The sequence below is a fragment of the Rhinoraja longicauda genome, chromosome 18, assembly GCF_053455715.1.
Source record: "Rhinoraja longicauda isolate Sanriku21f chromosome 18, sRhiLon1.1, whole genome shotgun sequence".
NCBI lineage: Eukaryota > Metazoa > Chordata > Chondrichthyes > Rajiformes > Arhynchobatidae > Rhinoraja > Rhinoraja longicauda.
The window spans coordinates 17,588,596-17,610,504 of NC_135970.1; the positions used below are offsets into that span (position 1 = coordinate 17,588,596).

Sequence of the window (21,909 nt, forward strand, 5' to 3'; positions counted from 1 at the left end):
GAGTGGGCAGGACAGAAATAGAATGTAGTTGGAGACAGTGAGACTGGTGGGAGAACTGGGAAGGGGGAGGGGATGGAGAGAGAGGGAAAGCAAGGGCTATTTGAAGTTAGATACGTCAATGTTCATACCACTGGGGTGTAAGCTACCCAAGCGAAATATGAGGTGCTGTTCCTCCAATTTGTGCTGGACCTCATTCTGACAATGGAGGAGGCCCAGGACAGAAGGGTCAGATTGGGAATGGGAGGGGGAGTTAAAGTGCTGAGCAACCGGGAGATCAGGTAGGTTAAGGCGAACTGAGCGGAGGTGTTCAGCGAAATGAGCACCTCTCGCCAATGTAGAGAGGTTGTCACCTGGAACAATGGATACAGTAGATGAGGTTGGAGGAGGTGCAGGTGAACCTCTGCCTCACCTGAAAAGACTGTCGGGGTCCTTGGATGGAGTCGAGGGGGGAAGTAAAGGGACAGGTGATGCATCTCCTACGGTTGCTGGGGAAAGTACCTGGGGAGGGGGTGGTTTGGATGGGAAGGGACGAGTTGACCAGAGAGTTGCGGAGGGAACGGTCTCTGAGGAATGCAGAAAGGGGTGGAGATGGGAAGATGCGGCCAGTGGAGGGATCCCGTTGGAGGTGGCGAAAGTGTTGGAGGATTATATGCTGTATGCGCAGGCTCGGCAATCGTTTCACTGAACACCTCCGCTCAGTCCGCCTTAACCTCAGTCTGAAGAAGGGTCTCGACCCGAAACATCACTCATTCCTTCTCTCAGAGATGCTGTCTGTCCCACTGAGTTACTCCAGCATTTTGTGTCTACCTTTGGTTAATTGATTGATTAATTGATTGAAAGATACATCATGGAAACAGGCCCTTCAGCCCACCAAGTCCACGCTGATCACCTGTTCACATTGGTTCCATGTTATCCGACTTTTGGGCAATTTACGTAAGTCGATTGCCCTATAAACCCGCACAACTTTCAGATGTTGGAGGAAACTGATGACCTGAGGAAACCCATGCGGTCACAGCAAACTCCGCAAAGACAGAAGCTGAGGCCATGATCAAACCCAGGTCTCTGGTGCTGTGAGACATCACCTCTATCAGTTGCACCCATGTGCTGCCCTTCATGATGAGTGTATAGTTAACACTGCATTGTTTGAACAGGAAATTGTTACCTCTTGCCATTGTTATTTAATTGCATGTGTAGTTTGAGAAATATACAACAATTCTCACTTCATTGCATTTACAGAGACCTTTCAAATCTCTCCAAATTCCTCTTTATTTGTTGAAGGGCTCAAGACCTGAAACACCCTGCAAATCAGATGTACTCTTTGCTCCACCTTCCTTCTCCCACCTACTCTGCAACAAAACACTAACTTATGTTGTCTTGTTCCCGCTTCTGACAATGTTAATGGCTTCTCTTTCCACAGATGCTGCCTGACCTGTTGAGTGTTTCGTACATTTTCTATATTTATTCCATGTTTCTGCTTGTTCTTCAGGGAAAATAAAACTTGCTTTTCCTTTCCATTTATTTTATCTCCTTTGGTACATCCACTTTCTTTCCATCTTTTTTAATTGTTCTGAGGAATATGACCTATGGTGAATCACAGCCCCAAAGTTCAAAGATTTCAACGGCTTCAAAGTCTTTTATTGTCACGTGTACCATTTAAGGTACAGTGATATGTGAATTACCACACAGCCATGCTAAAAAAAAGCAACAAGACACACAACTACATAAAAGTTAACATAAACATCCATCACAGCAGATCCCCCACATTCCTCACTGTGATGGAAGGCAATAAAGTCCAATCTTCTTCCTCTTTATTCATCCCGCGGTTGGGGCAGTCGAACCATCCGGTGGGGTGATCGAAGCTCCCACAACCGGTAGTCTAAGCTCCCGCCTCGGTGCGATTGAAGCCCACGTGTCAGGGCGATTGAAGCCCCCGCGTCGGGGCGATCGATGCTTCCACGTAGGGGCGGTCGCAGCTCCTGCGGCTTGGAGCTCCCTAAGTCAGTCTCTAACCAGAGATTGCGAGCTCCACAATGTTAAAGTCTGCAGGCTCCCATGGTTGGAGCTCAGAGGGAAAGGGATTGCGAGCTCTGCGATGTTAAGTCCTGCAGGCTCCCGCGGTTGGAGCTCCCGAAGTCGGTCTCCAGCAAAGGCCGCCAACTCCTCGATGTTAGACAAAGGCCGCCAACTACTCAATGTTAGATAAAGGCCGCCAACTACTCGATGTTAGTTAGCATCAACATCACTATATTTTTAATGGATGATCTTCCAACATTTTACAACCAGATACAGTATGATGTTAACAGTGAGATCAATGTTTATTCTAATATTTCATCTTTGTTGTGGTATAACAGAGTCAAGTGTGTTTTTAACTCAGAAAAGTGAGAGCAGTAAAAGAGTTAAATAATTATTTATTCACCTACATTTATTTCCAGAGACATATAATGCATTCAAGAGAGAGCTAGATAGAGCTCTTAAGCATAGCGGAGTCTGGGGGTATGGGGAGAAGGCAGGAACGGGGTACTGATTGAGAATGATCAGCCATGATCAAATTGAATGGCGGTGCTGGCTCGAAGGGCCGAATGGCCTCCTCCTGCACCTATTGTCTATTGTCTATTGTCTATAATGTGGACAAAACCATGCAACATAGAGCAGTATAACACAAGAACAGGCCCTTTGGCCACCAATGTCCGTGCCATACATGATGCCAAGTTAAAATAATCTTCTCCGCCTGCACGTGATCCTTATCCCTCCATTCCCTGAATATCCACGTGGCTTTCAAAAAGCCCATTAAATCCCACAATCGTACCTTCCTCAACCACCACCCCTGGCAGTGAGTTCCAGCCACCTATCACCCTCTGTGTAAAAAGAATTTGCTCCACACATCTCCTTTGCCCCTTTCACCTCAAAGCTACGCCCTTTAGTTCTTGACATTTCCAACCTGGGTAAAGGGTTCTGTTTACCTTTCATAAAATTATATCTTTTTATCAGGTCTCTCCTCAACCTCTGATGTTCCAGAGAAAACAGTTTGTCCAATCTCTCCAATAAATAATTTTCCATAGTTCCATGTTTCCTTAGAAAGTAGGAGACTATTTCTGCACATGAAGCCCATGCTAGTTCACAGATCCACCCCACCAACTCACTGAATTTTCATGTAAATTATTCCCCTAAAATCCCCATCAATTCCTCCCAGATTCTGCCACTTACCTGCACTTTAGGCAATTTACAATGGGGAATTAACCCCCAATTCAGGTTATTTTAATCTAATACGTACCAGAATGCAATCAAATTCCCTGATCACATGAGACTCACAGAATAAACAGTATACATACAGTAATGATAAATACAACACCAAGCAAAGCAGCAGAATTATGCAAAGTGCATCTGAAGTAAAGCAACAAAAAAAATTTAAGTAGTGACAGAATAATCAAATGATGTAGAGTTAAGAGTAAGAGTACATGGCAACACTACTGGGAAGGGGCGTGAAGGAGGTGACTGGTTCAGGAGTCTGATAGCCATGAAGACAAAGCTGTCCATAAGTCTGGATGTCAAGGCTTTCAAGCCCTTGCATCTTCTCCCAGGAGGTAGAAGAGAGAAAAACAAATGGTAGGCTGACAGGCATTCTTGACGAAACTTCCAATCTTCCTGATGCAATACACGGTGAAGATGGATTGGATTGACGGAAGTGACAAGCCTGTAAAGGGCTGGACTGTGTTCACTACTCTCTGCAGGTTCAGGCAGGCAAGATCAAAGCAGTTGCTATATCAGGCTGAGATACCTCTCATCAGAATACTTTACATAGACGTTCATCTGTAGACATTTGAGAGAATCCTCATGAATGTGCTGAATCTCAGACAGTGAACAAAGTAAATATGCTGATGTGCTTTTTTTCATCATTGCATCAGTATGAAGAGACAGGTTAGGTTGCTGGGGATATGAATGCCTAGGTACTGGAAACTGTTGACCATCTTTACAGCAGCTCTGTTGATGAGGACAGGGTTATGTTCACCCCCCAACTCTTTTGTCTTGGGCTCTTTTGGCTGAAGAAGGGTTTCATCCCAAAACGCCACCTATTCTTTTTCTCCAGAGATGCTACATGACCCGTTGAGTTACTCCAGCTTTTTGTGTCAATATTTGATATAAACCTGCATCTGCAGTTCCTTCCTACACATCTTTTGGCTTGCTGATGTTGTTCCAAGTTATTGTCCTGACACCAATGCACAAGGTTCCCTATGTCTTTCCTGTGCTCTGTCTCAACATTGTTGTTAACCTGGCCGACAACAATGTTAGCATCGAGTTACTTAAAGATCGAGCAGTTGTACTTGGCCACACAGACATGGGGGGGGTACAAGGTTTACAGCAAGGGATCGAGCATGCAACCCTGGGGGTCAGGGTGGAGGAAATGTTGGGACCATTTCTAACCAACATGTTCAACAGCAAGTTTCAGATGGAGATCCAGAAGTTGGGAGATGAGCTTATTTGGTATTACGGTGTCCAAGGCTGAGCTGTAGTCAATGAATGCCATCCTAACATAGGTGTTCTTATTGTCAAGGATCCAGAGCTGAATGTAGTGCAAGGGAGATGGTGTCCTCTATAGACTACTTTACCTGTACCCAAATTTCAGAGTCTAGATTGTCCAGAAGACTGGCACAGATGTGGGCCATTTACAACATTTCAAAGCATATACAAAAATCTGCAGATGTTGGAAATCTTGAGCAAAACACAAACTCAATGGGTCAGACAGCATGTGGGGAGGGAATAGACAGATGAGTTTCAGGTCGGGATCCTTCTTCAGACTGAAACATTCCCTCCCAGGTGCTGCCTGAACTGCCGAGTTCCTATAGCACTTTCAATCTTTAAAAGCGCTTAATTATGGTCAAAGTTTGAGCTACTGAAATGACAGAGGTTTCCTCGAAGCAGAAGGGGACAGTAGACAGTAAACTAACCTGCACATCTCCGAGATACAGGAGGAAATAGATATCAGGCGGGAACATAACAGTCACAGGGAGAAAGTACACAATTCATACAGACAACACCCAAGGTCAGGATCATGCAAGGATTGCTGGAGCTGTGAGGAAGCAGTTCTCAAGGTAGGCCACTGTGCTGGCCTGATCGCAGCTATTTATCACATGCACATCTCCATGACACGGCATTTCAATTATCTTTCGCAATCTCCATCTGCACAATTCTCCAATTATCCCTCAATCCTCAAAAGTAACGGTCGTTTAATTGCACTTATTCAAAGGACTTCACTTTGAGACTAGATGCTTAGGCGAAGCAGAAATAACATAATTTCCTAATGTTTTAGACCAATTTTAATTTATTCTCGCTGAAACCTGCATGTCTCAATAAAATCATGATAGTTTTCTTGATAGATTTGTGGGAATGTATGCCTGATGTGGATGAATGGCAATTTAAAAATACAAGGTTATATTTAAAGGTTCATATTTAAAGAATAAATAAATGTGCACTCTAAACATTGTGCTGGAAGCATAGAAATGTGGTGGACAAGCTCTGTTTAGGATGCATCAGTATTCAGTTACACATTACACATTTTTCCTTTTAAAGATATGCTGTCTAGTCTATCCTTCCTGCCCTGATGTTCTGCCACAGGTCTGGGGATGGTGGGGATAAAGTCGGGTGTGGAGCAGTGAGACAATGGAATGAGACTCTCTGCCATTCTTCTTTGAAGGGGTTATGGGAGCAGTGAAGAATAAGGATTGGGATTCACCTCCATTATTGTTTACATGATGTTAAAGGGAGAAGAATTAGGACTTACCAGCAACAATATATGAGGTGGTGCATTGGTCTGAGAAGGATTGTGATACGCCAACAATATTATTTGGAAGGAGGAGAAAGATCAAGACATACTGTGGAATGAGGAGGTGAATCAGAAGATAGAAGTCAGCAGGTGTTACTGCTGGGAGGACTCACAGGGTAGAGTGGCCGTAGGTGAAACTGGGGTATTCGGGCTGGTACTACCAACTGTTTCACTCTCTTTGCAAAACTCTGAATTCAGCACTGAGCAAGTTGGGCCACATGAATTTGGTTTGATTGTGTTTATCTATGGTATTATCTGATTTTATTGGATTGCATAAGTCATACTGTGTAGTCGAATTCCATTTAGTTTGGCGTTATAAAGAAAATTGTTCTATCCTGCATGGCCCGGACATGGAAATCACTTTAGAAGAGTGATTCACAACAGTTGAATTTTCTGAGACATGACCCAATAATGGCCCTTTTCATCTTTCACTCATTGAAAAATCAAATTTTAATTACATAGCATTAAAAAAAACATTATTTTGATTTAGATTCAATTTATGATTCTGCCCATTCCCATTAACTTTGGAGGAGTCTTGCGCCTGATTTGGCATCAGCCAAATGAGCACAACGTAGTGCAAAAAGGAACTGCAAATGTTGGTATATACTGAAGATAGATACAAAGTGTTGGAGTAACTCAGCGGGTCAGGCAGCATCTCTGGAGAAAAGGATAATGACGTTTCGGGTCGGGACCCTTCTTCAGACCGTCACCCATCCTTTTTCTCCAGAGATGCTGCCTGATGCACAGAGTTACTCTAGTACTTTGTATCTATCCTGAGCACTGCTGAGTTAACTGCTGAGATGTACCTATTGAGCAAGCTGCAACCCCAGAGGTTTATTGTTTCAAGACAAACAGCAACAATTGTCCTAGATTTCATTGGTAAACAAAATAAATGCAGCTTCTGAAATTAAGAAATAAAAACAGGAAATATTAGAAATACCCAACAGGTCAGGCAGCATCTATGGAGAGTGAAGCAGAATTCTGATGAAAGATCTTTAATCGGAAACATGAACTCTGTTTCTTTTTCTACAGCTGAGCTTGTCCCAGATTCAGCTCCTGCTCAGTTAGCTGGGTTCAGCAGTGACTGCATTTGCAGAGTGAAGTTGACTTTAATGTCCCTGCATCAGGGAAGGAAAAGGTCAACTAAGATCAAGAGATGACGTGTAGCAAGTGTTTGTGATGGTGGCTGAGGATGAGAATGAATAGGAGATATCCCCAGGCTTTCCGTGCATGAGGTCACACGTGTGATATTCCAAACTGTTCTTTGTTTGCACAGATCTGTTCCCCAACAAGAGAAGCACCATCAGGAAAAGACAGGAAAAGACGATACCTACGGTAAATACAAACTGATCCCTGGCATATTCCTTTTGCAAGAAATCTCACATGGTAGAAGTTTTAAAAATGTTCAATATGCAAGTATACAAGATGAAGTGATCTGAAACAAAATACTGTGATGACGCCTACTCCCTAAATGCTGCGAGAGAGAGAGAGAGAGAGAGAGAGAGAGAGAGAGAGAGAGAGAGAGAGAGAGAGAGAGAGAGAGAGAGAGAGAGAAAGAGAGAGAGAGAGAGAGAGAGAGAGAGAGAGAGAGAGAGAGAGAGAGAGAGAGAGAGAGAGAGAGAGAGAGAGAGAGAGAGAGAGAGAGAGAGAGAGAGAGAGAGAGAGAGAGAGAGAGAGAGAGAGAGAGAGAGAGAGAGAGAGGGAGAGAGAGGGAGAGAGAGGGAGAGAGAGGGAGAGAGAGGGAGGGAGAGAGAGGGAGAGAGAGGGAGAGAGAGGGAGAGACCCCCTCACTTGCCCACGGACATTGAGAGACTGCACCCTCACGTACAGCTGGACCTTCTCGTTACTATCGTCCTTCCCTATAAATAAACCTTTTCACTTGAGTTTACCCCACCAGGAGTGTGTTGGTGTGGTCATTGTCGACCCGTTGTCTTACCTGATGCCCCAATACCGATCATAGGGCACAGCAATTTTTCTAAGCAGTTTCTCAAATAACCTGAGTGTGCATTTGAGCCTATGCCCCACATGTGAGAGACACAAAGTGACTTCAAGTCCCTTTGACGAGCACAAATCAAACGCCTGCTCCTATGACTTACCTGACTACTGAACCATAGGTCTCCAGGCTGCGTGATCTGCTTCAGCCTAAAGCAAAGCAAACTGATTCCCTGCAGACACTTGTTTCAGGTAAGCAGCTGGCCCATCAAAAAATAGCTTGATATCTCTCTCTATTGAACACAACACCTCAGCTGGCAGCACGAAATCTAATGCATCAGTGGGAGGAAGCGCCTTATTCCCTGCCTCTTGTTTAAATGTGGAACCCCCAAGGGGGAACACATGCCTGCAAATCCCCTGATTGGAGTATATTTTATTTGTCTTGCAGTATGGTGCTTAAGTGTTATATTGCTAATTTGTGTTCCCTTTCACCTCACACCAGTTTTACTTGAATTATTTGCAACATTTTGATATCCCTGAGGGTAGACTCAGGCCATGGCATAATCCTTCACAGTACCCGACTTAAACAATGAACATTCCCAAATTCTAACTTCTGTCTCTGGGAAGCCTGGATCAGGGAGAATGGCTTCCAACCTTTTGCTACTGACCAACCACAATAGCAAGGAGGTTCCATTTCTATGAACTCACTACAGCACTCAGCAGGAATAAGCAATCGTCCCTTTAGGCCAAATTGGCTTTGCAAGATGCTGTTAATCCTTTGATCCAAGAGGGAGATGAGTGCTAGTCCTACTGTTGTCTTCTTCTGATTTCCCCAAGGTTGGTCCTCCCTTGTATATCTGTAGGCAGATAAGTATAAAACAGGGGTGAACTATAAAACCTCTGACCCAACCAACCTTTCCCCCGCTGGGCGGCTTATGTTAAAATGGCCGACTGTGTGATTGGTTTGTCTCCCACGTTATTTTAAATAACAGGAAAAACAAAATCTTCACCCAGTCTCCCATTAAACACAAGACACCACACTGCCCTCTCCGCTGATTCCAGGCAGTATTATCAAGATGTAAAATTCACCTCTGTCTCCATCCAATATCATCAGGTTAAAAAAAGCCTGAAGTGAAGTTGGATATCATTAGCAGAAAATGTGTGGCAGAAATCATTCCTCAAGAAGGATTCTGCACTTTGTGGCGGCTACATTACCTTTCCAATAATAACATTTATAATTAAACATATTTTTAAATTATAGATAGATTTTATGATTTTTAAGCTCTACTGATGTAACAGCTTCCCCAGCCTGTCGAAGAGCACTGACTCCCGGTATTCATCATCCATTGTTTGAAAATGAGCCAAGCACCTGATGTTTCCAGTCTGACCCTCTTGATTTGCCCTTGGAGACTACAGGGAATATAGCACTCACATCAATTTAGAAAAAACAAAAATAAACCAATCCATGCAGACAAAGGCTGATTTAATACAAAATTTATTTCATGCTCGAATTTTTTTGTTTTGCATATTATATTGTGCATGCACGGATTCAGAACTAAATTGCATACAGTGCTGAAGTATTGATTCCAACTTAAGAAGACCAAATTGGGTGAAGTCATTCGCTGACTTAGACCGGTAGTCCTGCCTTGGAAAACGTTGCGGATAAATTGATACTGTAGAAGGGTTTGCACGCTTCCTAATTTAGAGTCTGCAAGTCTGAAATATACACTTGTAAATGCAAAGAGGCAAAGACCATCTGGATGAAGAGTTAATATTTATAGATACATAGGATGTTCAGAAAACACAAGATTACTCGCATGCCAACCTAATCATATACAGGTGCCGGTGCTTTCTGAATACATGGTTTAACGGCTTGTTTCAGATGGAGGTCTAAAACACGGATGAGTGGTCAATATGACCAATCACCATCTATATACAGGTTTTTTTTCTCTAATCTTGCACTGTTTCATGAATAATTACAAAAAAAGCTATCCAATGCAAATAAATATAATTAATTCTTACAATGTGATCACATCAAAGTTTTGTAAAAGTAAAATGTCTTGGAAGGAAATAGAACTTCTGATTTAAAAGTTAATCATAGAATTACAGTTTCTATAACATGCAGTTCATGCTATCAAACAAATTACAAATCTTCTACCTTTTGTTTGGAAACATTTGGCTTTATAGAGCCAACAATTCTGGGTCAAATCACACAATGGTCCTCGGAAGCCTTTGTGGCTTGAAGTAATTTTGCTTGTCCTAAAGAGGTGGGTCTTCTTCTCTTGAAATGTTCCCAGTGGGCAGATAATTACCCACAGAGCGTCCAATTCTGTCCCAGCTCATTAAGTTACTCTGACTGCCCCTGCTGGCATATATTTAGCAATGACAGGGCTGCGATTGCAGAAATCTGCATGTAAAGAATACAATGAATACTTGACCTTCCTTCCCCTGCCCTTCAACATAAACGTGGCATTTTGTTTCTGCTTAAAAAAATATATAGCTACATGCAGAGAGGGCAGTGTCCTTCTTCTAAAGACCTTCGCATGCACCCCAAGTTAACTGGGACCTTTACAGAGTATTTCTCGCAATCAGTTTGGCTTCCATGCAACGGCACCACATACCGCATGTTTGTCTGAACTCCCTCAGGGCCATGCGGCATAAAAGATCCTGAGAAAGAAATCTTCAGACGTTGACCTGGTGCACCAGTAAACACAAACGTTACCCATTTCCAAGAGAGCCAGCGTTTTCACGAGTGGACAACTGTATGCCCAAAGCCATGGGCGAGATCATCAATTATTGGGAACTGCATGTAACTGCATTATTTCCATCTACGCGCCAAACACATGTAGCATACAGACCACTGGTGGCATCATGTGGCTGAGTGATCCCATCTAGAAATCATCGAGGATTGTCCCACCTAATGTCAACAGTAGAATCACCAGCAGCAAAGTGCTAACTAGACACATGCAATCTTCAGGCTTATTACCTGGTTTTATGCAAGACAGTACAGGCTGTAGGACTAAAGCTTTGGACCATTCTCAGCTACTAATCCATGCTATAAAATGGATGGTATGGGAGACGGAGAAAGCCTCAATGGACAAGGAGAGCTGTAGAGCGAAGAAGACACTGAAGGCAATTTTAGTATATTTCTGCTCATGCCAGCTCTGTTGCTTAGGCTCCTTGAGTTTTCAAAACCTTTATGTAGGAAAAATGCAAAGTACAGCATTGGATCAACAATAGAATGGATAATGATGAGTTTACATCATTGCCAGTCTGATAAAGCATCTCCATGCACTTGAATGCTCAGAGTAGTATCACTGTTAATGAAAGACAAAGAGAAGTGGATACCAGGGATTGATTCTACATCCCTAAGCTAACAACTCTTATTTCACCAGGCATTGATTGCTAGGAAATATCTCAGGTGATGTGAAAGGCTGTATCGGATGTGAATGTTCTTTTGGATGTGTTGTCACTTTAGACAGCAATCTGTTACTCCAAGCTATTAATTTTTATTTTGTTTTTTTATGGTTCAATTTATAATTTTTGGAGTACAGCACTGTTGGTTTTAGGGCAAATGACCTCTTCAGCTCATCTAATGGGTTACTAAATGGTGACACTGTCATGTCCATGTCATCCATGGGACGGCAATATTTCAGTCAAGGATTCCAAATTAAAGAATAGCGACCAAGCAAGCAAAATCTAACCATATCGCAATCAATTGCCAAGTCCAATTCCACCCAGCTTCTATGTAGAAACAGGGATCGGCAGATGCTAGTTCACACAAAAGGACACAAAGTGCTGGAGTAACTCAGTGGGTCAGACAGCATTCTGGAGAACATGGAAAGGCGACGTTTCAGATCGGGACCCTTCTCCAGATTGATTGTAGTAGGGAGAGGAAAGAAAGCTGGAAGAGAGGAGGGGAAGGACAAAGCCTGGCTTCTCTTCCAGCTTTCTTCTGCCCCAAATAACAATGTCTGAGGAGGGGTCCTAACTCAAAACATCACCTATCCATGTTCTCCAGAGATGCTGCCTGACCCGCTGGGTTACACCAGCACTTGGTGTCCACTCAGCTTCGGCTGTCTAACAGCCGGCATCAACTTCTTTCTCCATTTATTTATCTTACTGTACATTAACTATAGTCTGAAGGTGTGAAGCAGTTGGCCTTTTATCACATGAGGTGGGAGAACGTTTGCCCAAACGAAAATTACTTTGTGACTGGTGGTGCTGTTAGAGTTGACAATCCAGTTTCTAGAACAGAAGTTGCATGTCTGGAAAAGGTGGGAAACACGGTCTTTTGAGATTCAAATACAGAGAGGAATTCCAGATGGAGAAATACTGTTTTAAAACTACGTTTTTATTAAAAAAACAAGGAATACAGAAAATAGTTAAGGAGATGCACAATCATGTAGATGTCCCGTCTAGGAGCCCACTTTGTCCCGTCTAGGAGCCCACTTTGTCCCGTCTAGGAGCCCACTTTGTCCCGTCTAGGAGCCCACTTTGTCCCGTCTAGGAGCCCACTTTGTCCCGTCTAGGAGCCCACTTTGTCCCGTCTAGGAGCCCACTTTGTCCCGTCTAGGAGCCCACTTTGTCCCGTCTAGGAGCCCACTTTGTCAGCATCAAGGAGCAGCAAGTGGGAGTTTCATTTTGTAAAATGAGAAAGACAACATGTTTTTTAAGAATCTATTTGTTAGGAGCCAGGCTTAATTGAAATTATTCCAAACAATTCCCATAGAAACAGCATTAGCTCAGTAGGGATATCAGTGGAAAATTATTTTCAGAGGTTCTTGTGCACTCCTTTCAAGTCAAATTCGATGTGTACATATTGAACAGTGGGGAAGAGGGATGCCAGTGTGGAAGAGCCAGTACGATCCAGTCAGCACTACCTGTATTCAGCATTGTCAATTCAGGTATAGTAATGTAAAATGTTGCTGCAGCTTAACCCCATAGACTCATCTGAGCACTAACCACAGAAACCTAAGCTTTCCATTTCCTATACACTCCAGCATGTGAAACCACCAAATTAGAGATGAGTTTTGGAACAGAATTCCTATTTTTACCCAGAAGTGTCAACGTATCAACCAACCATGGGAGAAGACTTTAAACATGTTGGTCGAGGTTTGGTTTGAATCCAGGGGAAAGTAGAAGTGAAAGGCCAGCAAATACTGTGCCAAAATACTCTCTCTCCATCAAATGTTTCCCATCCACCTCCTTTCCCCTTTGGCAACTCTCCAATTCTCTGCTTTCAAATTAGGAAATACCAGAGTTTCATGTTTAGATTGTGAAAGGAATCACTCTGTTTGTGCTAGGTAATAAATACCTCAGATATACAAGGCACTAGGTTAGTCTTTAATTAATATAAAACTAATCAGCAAGATATTGAATAGTTTATTCATTCCAGTTGTTCAGCTTTCTCAGACCTGGACAATAAAAGCCAATTGAAAACATATCAAATTAAGTCAACGAATAGAACTGAGTCTGAAGAAGGGTCTTGACCCGAAACGTCACCCATTTCTTCTCTCCTGAGATGCTGCCTGACCCACTGAGTTACTCCAGCATTTTGTGATACCTTCGATTTGTACCAGCATCTGCAGCTATTTTCCTACACAATAGAACTCCAATGTTCAGTTTGCTCCGGATAGATAAGCCAGGCCAAAGTCATAACATTTGTCTTTTTTATTACAAGAGAAGAATTAAAATGTGGTTAACTAGCTGACTCACCAAATTATTTTAATATGCTTAATCATGCTTAATTCACAATTTAATTTATTTTCAAATGCTTTATAGGATATTTGGATGCTACTTCCACCTCCTTTCCCCATTTTCTCCATTCCAAATGACAATTCTCTGCTTTCAAATTAGGAAATGCCAGAGCTTCATATTTAGATTGTGGAAATAAGATTATGTGTTTGATATGGTATCTCACCCCACATAATGTAGGAATTGGCTTGAAAGAATGCCTGGGAACTCTTTAGTCTTTCATGTCAGTAGGAATTGGTCTCGTTTTGATGCCAATTTGATACTATTCTGAAGTCCATTGAAGCATTTAAAGACTAGACATGCAACCAATTCCATTTCAAACATGCACAAGAACTTAACATTGAACAGATCTACAAGAACACATACAGGATGGATTTAAGCTGAAAGGTTTCCATCGTCCATGCTGGTAAAAACACACTTCCACGGGCCAACAATATGCTGACATTGAAACACACTAGTGAATTACTCTTTAGCCAATCTGTCCAATACGGAATCAAATTCAACACTTTGCTACAAAGATCATTTTAGCTGAGGTTTTCAAGCTACTTTCTTATGAAAGTGTTGTGATCATTTTTTTTTAGTCTGGCTTTTACTTTACTTTACTTTATAAATTATATTTACATATTAAGTTTGCTCTATAGAAGACTGTCCATCAGAAATGGCACATGAAGCTCCTATATACCACACCAATGGTATGGTTTGGATAATACTGTCTCTATGTATAGATCTATATATATACATATATATACATACAATACACCAGTGAGAGGACTTGAATGAAATTCTACATTTTAATTTATGGCGCTTAGCGTCTTTCTAAAATCTCTATGGAATTTCATAGACAATTACCCTACACAGCTAAGCATTGCTTATTAATCCATGATAAACCTTTCCCCAATGCAGCTGTATATCCTAGCAATACTAGATTAACAGATTGATATATATACCTATAAGGTTACCTTGCCTGTGTGTTACGTACCCTTTCTTATCCCTCCATCGGGTGGACATGAAAATTCCCCGGTTGATAAGAGGAAGCAGGGCCCGTCTCTGGCATTCCTCTCCCTGGTGTTAGAACGAGTGAAGGGGAGGTGATCTTCAGGCGTCAATGCCTGGTCAATATGAGGACAATCTTCGTTTGCCAATGCTGCATTTGCTGCATCACCGTTCTGTTTAAAATCTTCAAATATACAAGCAAAAGCTGAATGAAATGCTAAGTACTATGTTTGTGTCTCTTACTAAAGGTTAGCAGAATCTATGGTTTGTAACGCTTTATGCAATCAACTAAAGTTACTCCAGAGGCAGCACATTCAGCCAATAAAATATTTTGCACTGGCAAATAATATCACGTAAATATAGTAAGCAACGGCACCAAAATTGTGAGAGATAGATTTCAACAGTTCTAAGCAAAAGTAACTACTCCCATTGTGCATGGAACAGATGAACATCACTTTATGAAAGAGAGACAACATTCTATAACAACAGGCTGGTACAGAAACATAGATATTAGTTACGGTGATTCATGTGTTGTACAGTGGTTACTTTAATGCAGTCTCTGTAGTATGAGACTGCTATCAAGAAGATTAAACCAAGCCTATTTTGTGTGGCCATCAGGTTTAGTGCAGAGGGGAGAATATCAAAATATGAGTTTGTTGAAGGCTGAAATTGTAAGTAAGATTCCAACACCTTGTATGATCAATTTGTTTTAAAGATGACAAGCTTTGAATCACTTGTTCAGCACTTTATCATGTGGCGTGAGGCAACAATAGTCTGGTCTATTAGTCACAGGCATCCTTTACCAAAGTCCATTGCCAACCTAATTCAGAGTCATTGGCTTCTAGGGAAAGTTTTACAGTTACAGAATGTTGGATGTACAGCTGGCGACTTAAAGTACAGCTGTTGAGGGGAGACATAGATACAGTAGACAGTCAGAACCTTTTTCCCAGGGTGGAAATGTCCAAGAGTAGAGGGCATTGTTATAAGGTGAGAGGGGTAAAGTTTAATGGAGATGTGTGGGGCAAGTTTTCACACAGAGGGTAGTGGGGGCCTGGAAATGTGGAGTTTGTATGTTCCCCTGTGATCGCATGATTTTCTTCCGGGTGCTCCGGGTTCTTTCAACATCCCAAAGACGTATGGTTTGGTAGGTAAATTGGCCTCTGTGAATTGCCCCTAGTCTGTAGGGAGTTGACGTGAAAGTGCATTGATGGTCAACGTGGAATCGATGGTCCAAAGGGTCTGTTGTATCTTTCAATCAATTCAAATAATCAAGTGAAACAAGTGGAGAACAATAGGTCAACTGCAATTATGTGAAGGAACCAACTATTACAAACTTCCACATTCAATGCCCCTTCCTCTGTCAAATCCACGGGTATGGTGAGGGTTGATTGGTGTTTATAGAGATTGGAGGAGTCAAGGTTATACTCAACGTGAGCTGAGGGGTCGGTCTTACAATCAGTTTGGGAATAGTGAGGGGCAAGCTTTTTAATTTAGTGGATCTCCTAAAGTAAGACTCTAATAGTGGACTCCATTGTGAAGCAAACCTCCAGTCTCGGTTCCTTTAAGCTACAATGAAACAGGCCGCAAGTCTGCCAAAGTCGCAGCCATGCATGTGTGCATGTAAACCAAACATGCATGCCTGAATGCACATTTCATGGTTTTGGATGCTGCTGTGCCTCAGTGCATTAGATGCAGAGAGCTCACACAAAAAATCCCAAACTTGGCAGAGTGCTCAATAAATCCTAAAACAAACTTCATGAAGGATTTTCTGATGAAATTGTACCTTACAATGCACAGGGGCGTTGTGCTATAGGATGCAATATTGACCCCCTTGTGTAATCATAGTTACAATGAAAAGAATAAATCTCTCTTCCAAACCCACACCTACCAAATATGGTGATTAAAATGGTGTAAGTATGTATAAAATGAAAAAACTGTTGTGAATGGGAAAGGAAATGCTGTGTTTTAGTGAGCAAGAAAAAGATTGTTCATATCAAAGATTAGAAATCTTTGGAAATCTTTATCTCTGAAGACCTGAATGCTCAGATTTAAATTTATTGAAAGATGAATAATAGTTGTTTTTCACATTAAGTCAGAGAATACTGTGATCAAGCAGCAAAGTGAATTTGAGGCTTGGGATTAGCCAAGATGAGATTTTGCGGCACAGAAGGTTGAAAAGCCATAAGACCTATTCTTGTAGTAACAAGGAACTGTGGATGCTGGTTTACAAAACAAGTCACAAAGTACTGGAGTATCTCAGCAAGTCAGCCAGCAAGCCTGGAGAAAATGGATAGGTGACATTTCAGGTTGGGTCCCTTCTTCAGACTGGTGAGATCAGATTCCCAACCTGACACGCCACATATCCATTTTCTCCAGGGATGCTGTCTGACCACTGGGTTACTCCAAGGCCTATTTGTGCCACTGTTTCCTTTGCTACATTTTCAAATACAGAGGCGTGTAAAAGGGCTGCGTTGAAGAGACAAGTGGGCTTGAAGTGGGGTCGGCCCATGTTTCTAGAAAATCACCTTTGTACACACAATCTCCCAAATGTTCTAGGGGCCGGAGAACCTAGGGTGATGGAGGAACTGAAGGAAATCCACATTAGGCAGGAAATGGTTTTGGGTAGACTGATGGGACTGAATGGTCTGCATCCCAGGGTACTGAAGGAGGTGGCTCTAGAAATAGTGGAAGCATTGGAGATCATTTTTCAATGTTCTATAGATTCAGGATCAGTTCCTGTGGATTGGAGGATAGCAAATGTTATCCCACTTTTTAAGAAAGGAGGGAGAGAGAAAACGGGTAATTATAGACCAGTTAATCTGACATCAGTGGTGGGGAAGATGCTGGAGTCAATTATAAAAGACGAAATTGCTGAGCATTTGGATAGCGGTAACAGGATCATTCCGAGTCAGCATGGATTTACGAAGGGGAAATCATGCTTGACAAATCTACTGGAATTTTTTGAGGATGTAACTAGGAAAATTGACAGGGGAGAGTCAGTGGATGTGGTGTACCTCGACTTTCAGAAAGCCTTCGACAAGGTCCCACATAGGAGATTAGTGGGCAAAATTAGAGCACATGGTATTGGGGGTAGGGTACTGACATGGATAGAAAATTGGTTGACAGACAGAAAGCAAAGAGTGGGGATAAATGGGTCCCTTTCGGAATGGCAGGCAGTGACCAGTGGGGTACCGCAAGGTTCGGTGCTGGGACCCCAGCTATTTACGATATACATTAATGACTTAGATGAAGGGATTAAAAGTACCATTAGCAAATTTGCAGATGATACTAAGCTGGGGGGTAGTGTGAATTGTGAGGAAGATGCAATAAGGCTGCAGGGTGACTTGGACAGGTTGTGTGAGTGGGCGGATACAAGGCAGATGCAGTTTAATGTAGATAAGTGTGAGGTTATTCACTTTGGAAGTAAGAATAGAAAGGCAGATTATTATCTGAATGGTGTCAAGTTAGGAAGAGGGGATGTTCAACGAGATCTGGGTGTCCTAGTGCATCAGTCACTGAAAGGAAGCATGCAGGTACAGCAGGCAGTGAAGAAAGCCAATGGAATGTTGGCCTTCGTAACAAGAGGAGTTGAGTATAGGAGCAAAGAGGTCCTTCTACAGTTGTACCGGGCCCTGGTGAGACCGCACCTGGAGTACTGTGTGCAGTTTTGGTCTCCAAATTTGAGGAAGGATATTCTTGCTATTGAGGGCGTGCAGCGTAGGTTCACTAGGTTGATTCCCGGAATGGCGGGACTGTCGTATGTTGAAAGGCTGGAGCAATTAGGCTTGTATACACTGGAATTTAGAAGGATGAGGGGGGATCTTATTGAAACATATAAGATAATTAGGGGATTGGACACATTAGAGGCAGGAAACATGTTCCCAATGTTGGGGGAGTCCAGAACAAGGGGCCACAGTTTAAGAATAAGGGGTAGGCCATTTAGAACGGAGATGAGGAAGAAATTTTTCAGTCAGAGAGTGGTGAAGGTGTGGAATTCTCTGCCTCAGAAGGCAGTAGAGGCCAGTTTGTTGGATGCTTTCAAGAGCGAGCTGGATAGAGCTCTTAAGGATAGCGGAGTGAGGGGGTATGGGGAGAAGGCAGGAACGGGGTACTGATTGAGAGTGATCAGCCATGATCGCATTGAATGCCGGTGCTGGCTCGAAGGGCTGAATGGCCTACTCCTGCACCTATTGTCTATTGTCTATTGTCTATCGTGTTGCCCAACAATCCTAGCGCGCAAGGTAGACAATGTAGGACTCTTGATGCTAATTGCCACAGAAACATTGTTTTACCAAAACAGTTATTAAACACATTAGAGAAAGGTACATTTTCAAAATACAGTGAATTTTAATCAATAAAGTAAAAATTATTGTTGACGGTGTTACTCTGTTCCCTGTACTCATTTTGCCTTCTCTCTGCTAATTTGATGCTGACAGAAATTGGTTTAAATTAATTAGTTAACTTCTCTGTTACAAAGAGAACAGAGAAATATGTTAGGGTTGCATTAACTTTGCCATCTGCAATTATAAACTTGATTTTTCAGAAACACAGTTCATTGCTAACTATACTAACATTAACTTCTCGTTATTTATATTTTGATGTTTCTTTCGAAGACTGTTTGAAATGGCAACATAAGACATTACTCTTTGTGATATTAGCAGACGCACAAGTAAAGCATTTGATTGACACTTCTTTTTTAATGCTGGTGTTAACCTGTTTATTTTAAATGCGTCCATTAGTATACAAATAGCAAGTTTAGACTAAAAGTCTTTAATACTAAAATAGGTGTTAGAAACATCTTAATCTGATGTGATTATGTGAGTATATTTCTCTCATTGAAAGAGTTAAACATTTTTGTACTAAAATGCACAATTATTTTATGCTAATTCACTCAGAAACAGCAGGGAAAGTGGATTCTTCTTGCATTAAGTTATTATTATTATTAATAGTATTATTTGTACACTTATACTAAGCTATTTTATTACCATAATACATGGCAGATTTGTTAGAGCAACATGAAGTATATTTACAGAGCAACAACTATGGTCTGAAGTGAAATACTTTAGTTATTTTCTAGGAGTAAAACTTTTTACTACTTACTACTTTACTAGGAGTTTGAAGCCTATCTTTGTTTATATTTTCATGCAGCAAGATTTCTATAGGAGAGCCTATTTGGCTCCAGATTATTTAGAATCCAAGGGCCTCAATTTAGCCTGGGATTTTGTCCTAATTTATCATATTTTCTTATATACATAAACTACAGTTTTATCTCAACCTTGATCCCCACAATTGATCAAATGAGAACACATTCTGTCCTAAATCCACCTGATGGATGATAATACTTCATTCTGGTGTTTAATAACCAATAAGATATGAATAATGCTGAATACCTCAAGGAAATGTAGTAGGATTTGGTAGTCATTGTCAGATACAAATCGTCTATAGTTTTTGTTCTTTCTTTACAAAAAAACCCGTCAGAATCTGTAATTAACAGATGATTCCAATTGCACATGTACCTGGTGTTCTTAAGTTACCTCGACAATGCATGGTTTCATTCCCAAATAGAAGTTTACCAGACTGGCTGCACTCTATTTGGTAACGTGCTTACTAAGAGGATGTTTGATACAAAACACAAGCATGGCTTAAATGTGCTGCCTTTCCAGAAATCCAAAGCTGGTTGAGATATAAAATGACTACCAGGGGTAGGTGCAAAGGAGGCATTCGAGGGTCAGATGGACATTCCTCTAAGAGGTTTCCTACCTGCTCTGTTAATTTCTAAAATCTCTTCCTGAGCGAGTGGGCATGTGTCACTCTGTGTACTGTGATGTGGAGAGTTTACACCAGATTTACAATAATTGGGGGATCCCAGCTGGGGCGGTCTCGGTATATGCTTCTTTTTCTTCTTTGGTAATTTTTGTTTGGCCATCGCTAAGGAGTAATACATTCCAAAATTATTGACAATGACAGGGACAGGCATAGCAATGGTCAGCACGCCCGAAAGAGCACAGAGGGCTCCTACCAACATGCCCGACCATGTCTTAGGATACATGTCTCCATAGCCAAGTGTAGTCATGGTTACTACGGCCCACCAAAATCCAATCGGAATATTTTTGAAGTGTGTGTGTTTATCGGCTCTCAGGTCATGGGGATTAGCTCCTATCCTCTCGGCATAGTAGATCATGGTGGCAAATATCAGGACGCCAAGTGCCAAGAAGATGATGAGCAGCAGAAATTCATTGGTGCTTGCACGCAAAGTATGTCCTAAAACTCTCAGTCCTACAAAATGACGGGTCAGCTTGAAGATTCGCAGGATTCGGACAAAGCGAACCACTCTCAGGAAGCCCAGCACATCCTTAGCAGCTTTGGAAGACAAAGCACTGAGTCCTACCTCCAGATAGAAGGGCAAAATGGCCACAAAGTCTATGATATTGAGAGTATTCTTGATAAACTCCACTTTGTTTGGACAGAAAGTGATCCTCATGAGAAATTCAAACGTAAACCATACCACACAGACTCCTTCAATATACATTAAGGAAGCTTCAGTTTCTGTTTCCTGCCTAGTTTCCGTCCGGGTTTCATTTCCACTCCTTATAATTTCCGTTTTGTTAACGATTGGGTTGAACGCCTCATGGGTCTCGAGACAGAAGGTGCTGATTGACACCAAGATGAAGAAAAGCGAAGCAAAAGCACAGTACTGTGAAGAAAAATAGAGAAGAAATAAATGTTAATGCCAAGAATTGAAACTGTTTATAAATGAAGTATTTTGTAAATAGGTAAATTTCATTATTCCCAACCAACCGTTGAAGCCCAAAATAAGCTCAAGCAACAACACAACATCGTCTAATGGGGCAATTTTTATCCTTCCTATTTTCATTATTGACATAAGATTCAGCTCAACCTTCTGCCCCACTTCAGTGACATGAAATTTATTCCATCAATGCTCTCCATCCTAGCACACACTCCAATACCCAGCCTGTTTTTAAGCTAGTTATACCTTGCAAGAAGATGTAGTAACTGAAGTTAAAAATCAAAGAACTTTTGCCAAGTGTCATGGAAGAGAAGGAATGAAGTCAAATAAATAATTGATTAGAGCTAACCTGGGATATTCTATCTAATTCTTGACACCACTCTTGGGAGGACTTGGAAAGATGCACATGAGATATGATGGATAATAATAATGGGTGTGATCTATCAGCTCTGGAAAGGAACTAGAAAATCTGTCACTCTTCACATTATCAGTCAAGGGATGATTCATTGGAGATCTTCAAAGTTCTGAAATTATTTGAGAGAGTAGGTGGAAGGAAACTATTTCCTCTTGGAGGAATGTCTATGTCTAGATATTTAAGAACATTGGCAAAACAAACCATGAGTCATTCACTGAGATGAAGATATTATTTTTATGCAGCAAG

General features: G+C 41.7%; 1 protein-coding gene across 3 annotated transcripts in view; it reads right to left on the minus strand.

Moving 5' to 3' along the window:
- Positions 1–7,479: 7,479 nt before the first annotated feature.
- The window catches only part of LOC144602277 (voltage-gated potassium channel KCNC1-like), a 45,033-nt gene continuing 30,603 nt past the window's right edge, over positions 7,480–21,909 (minus strand). The window contains exons 2-4 of one of the 3 annotated variants that reach the window (XM_078415182.1): positions 20,261–21,194; positions 14,487–14,684; positions 7,480–8,607 (exon numbers count right to left, since the gene is read on the minus strand). In XM_078415182.1, the coding sequence (XP_078271308.1) occupies positions 8,558–8,607; positions 14,487–14,684; positions 20,261–21,194 (1,182 nt within the window). In that variant the 3' untranslated portion in view covers positions 7,480–8,557. Of the gene's footprint in view, positions 8,608–9,131; positions 10,946–14,486; positions 14,685–20,260; positions 21,195–21,909 lie in introns of those variants that run through there. The other 2 variants (XM_078415181.1, XM_078415180.1) reach the window with 2 other exon arrangements.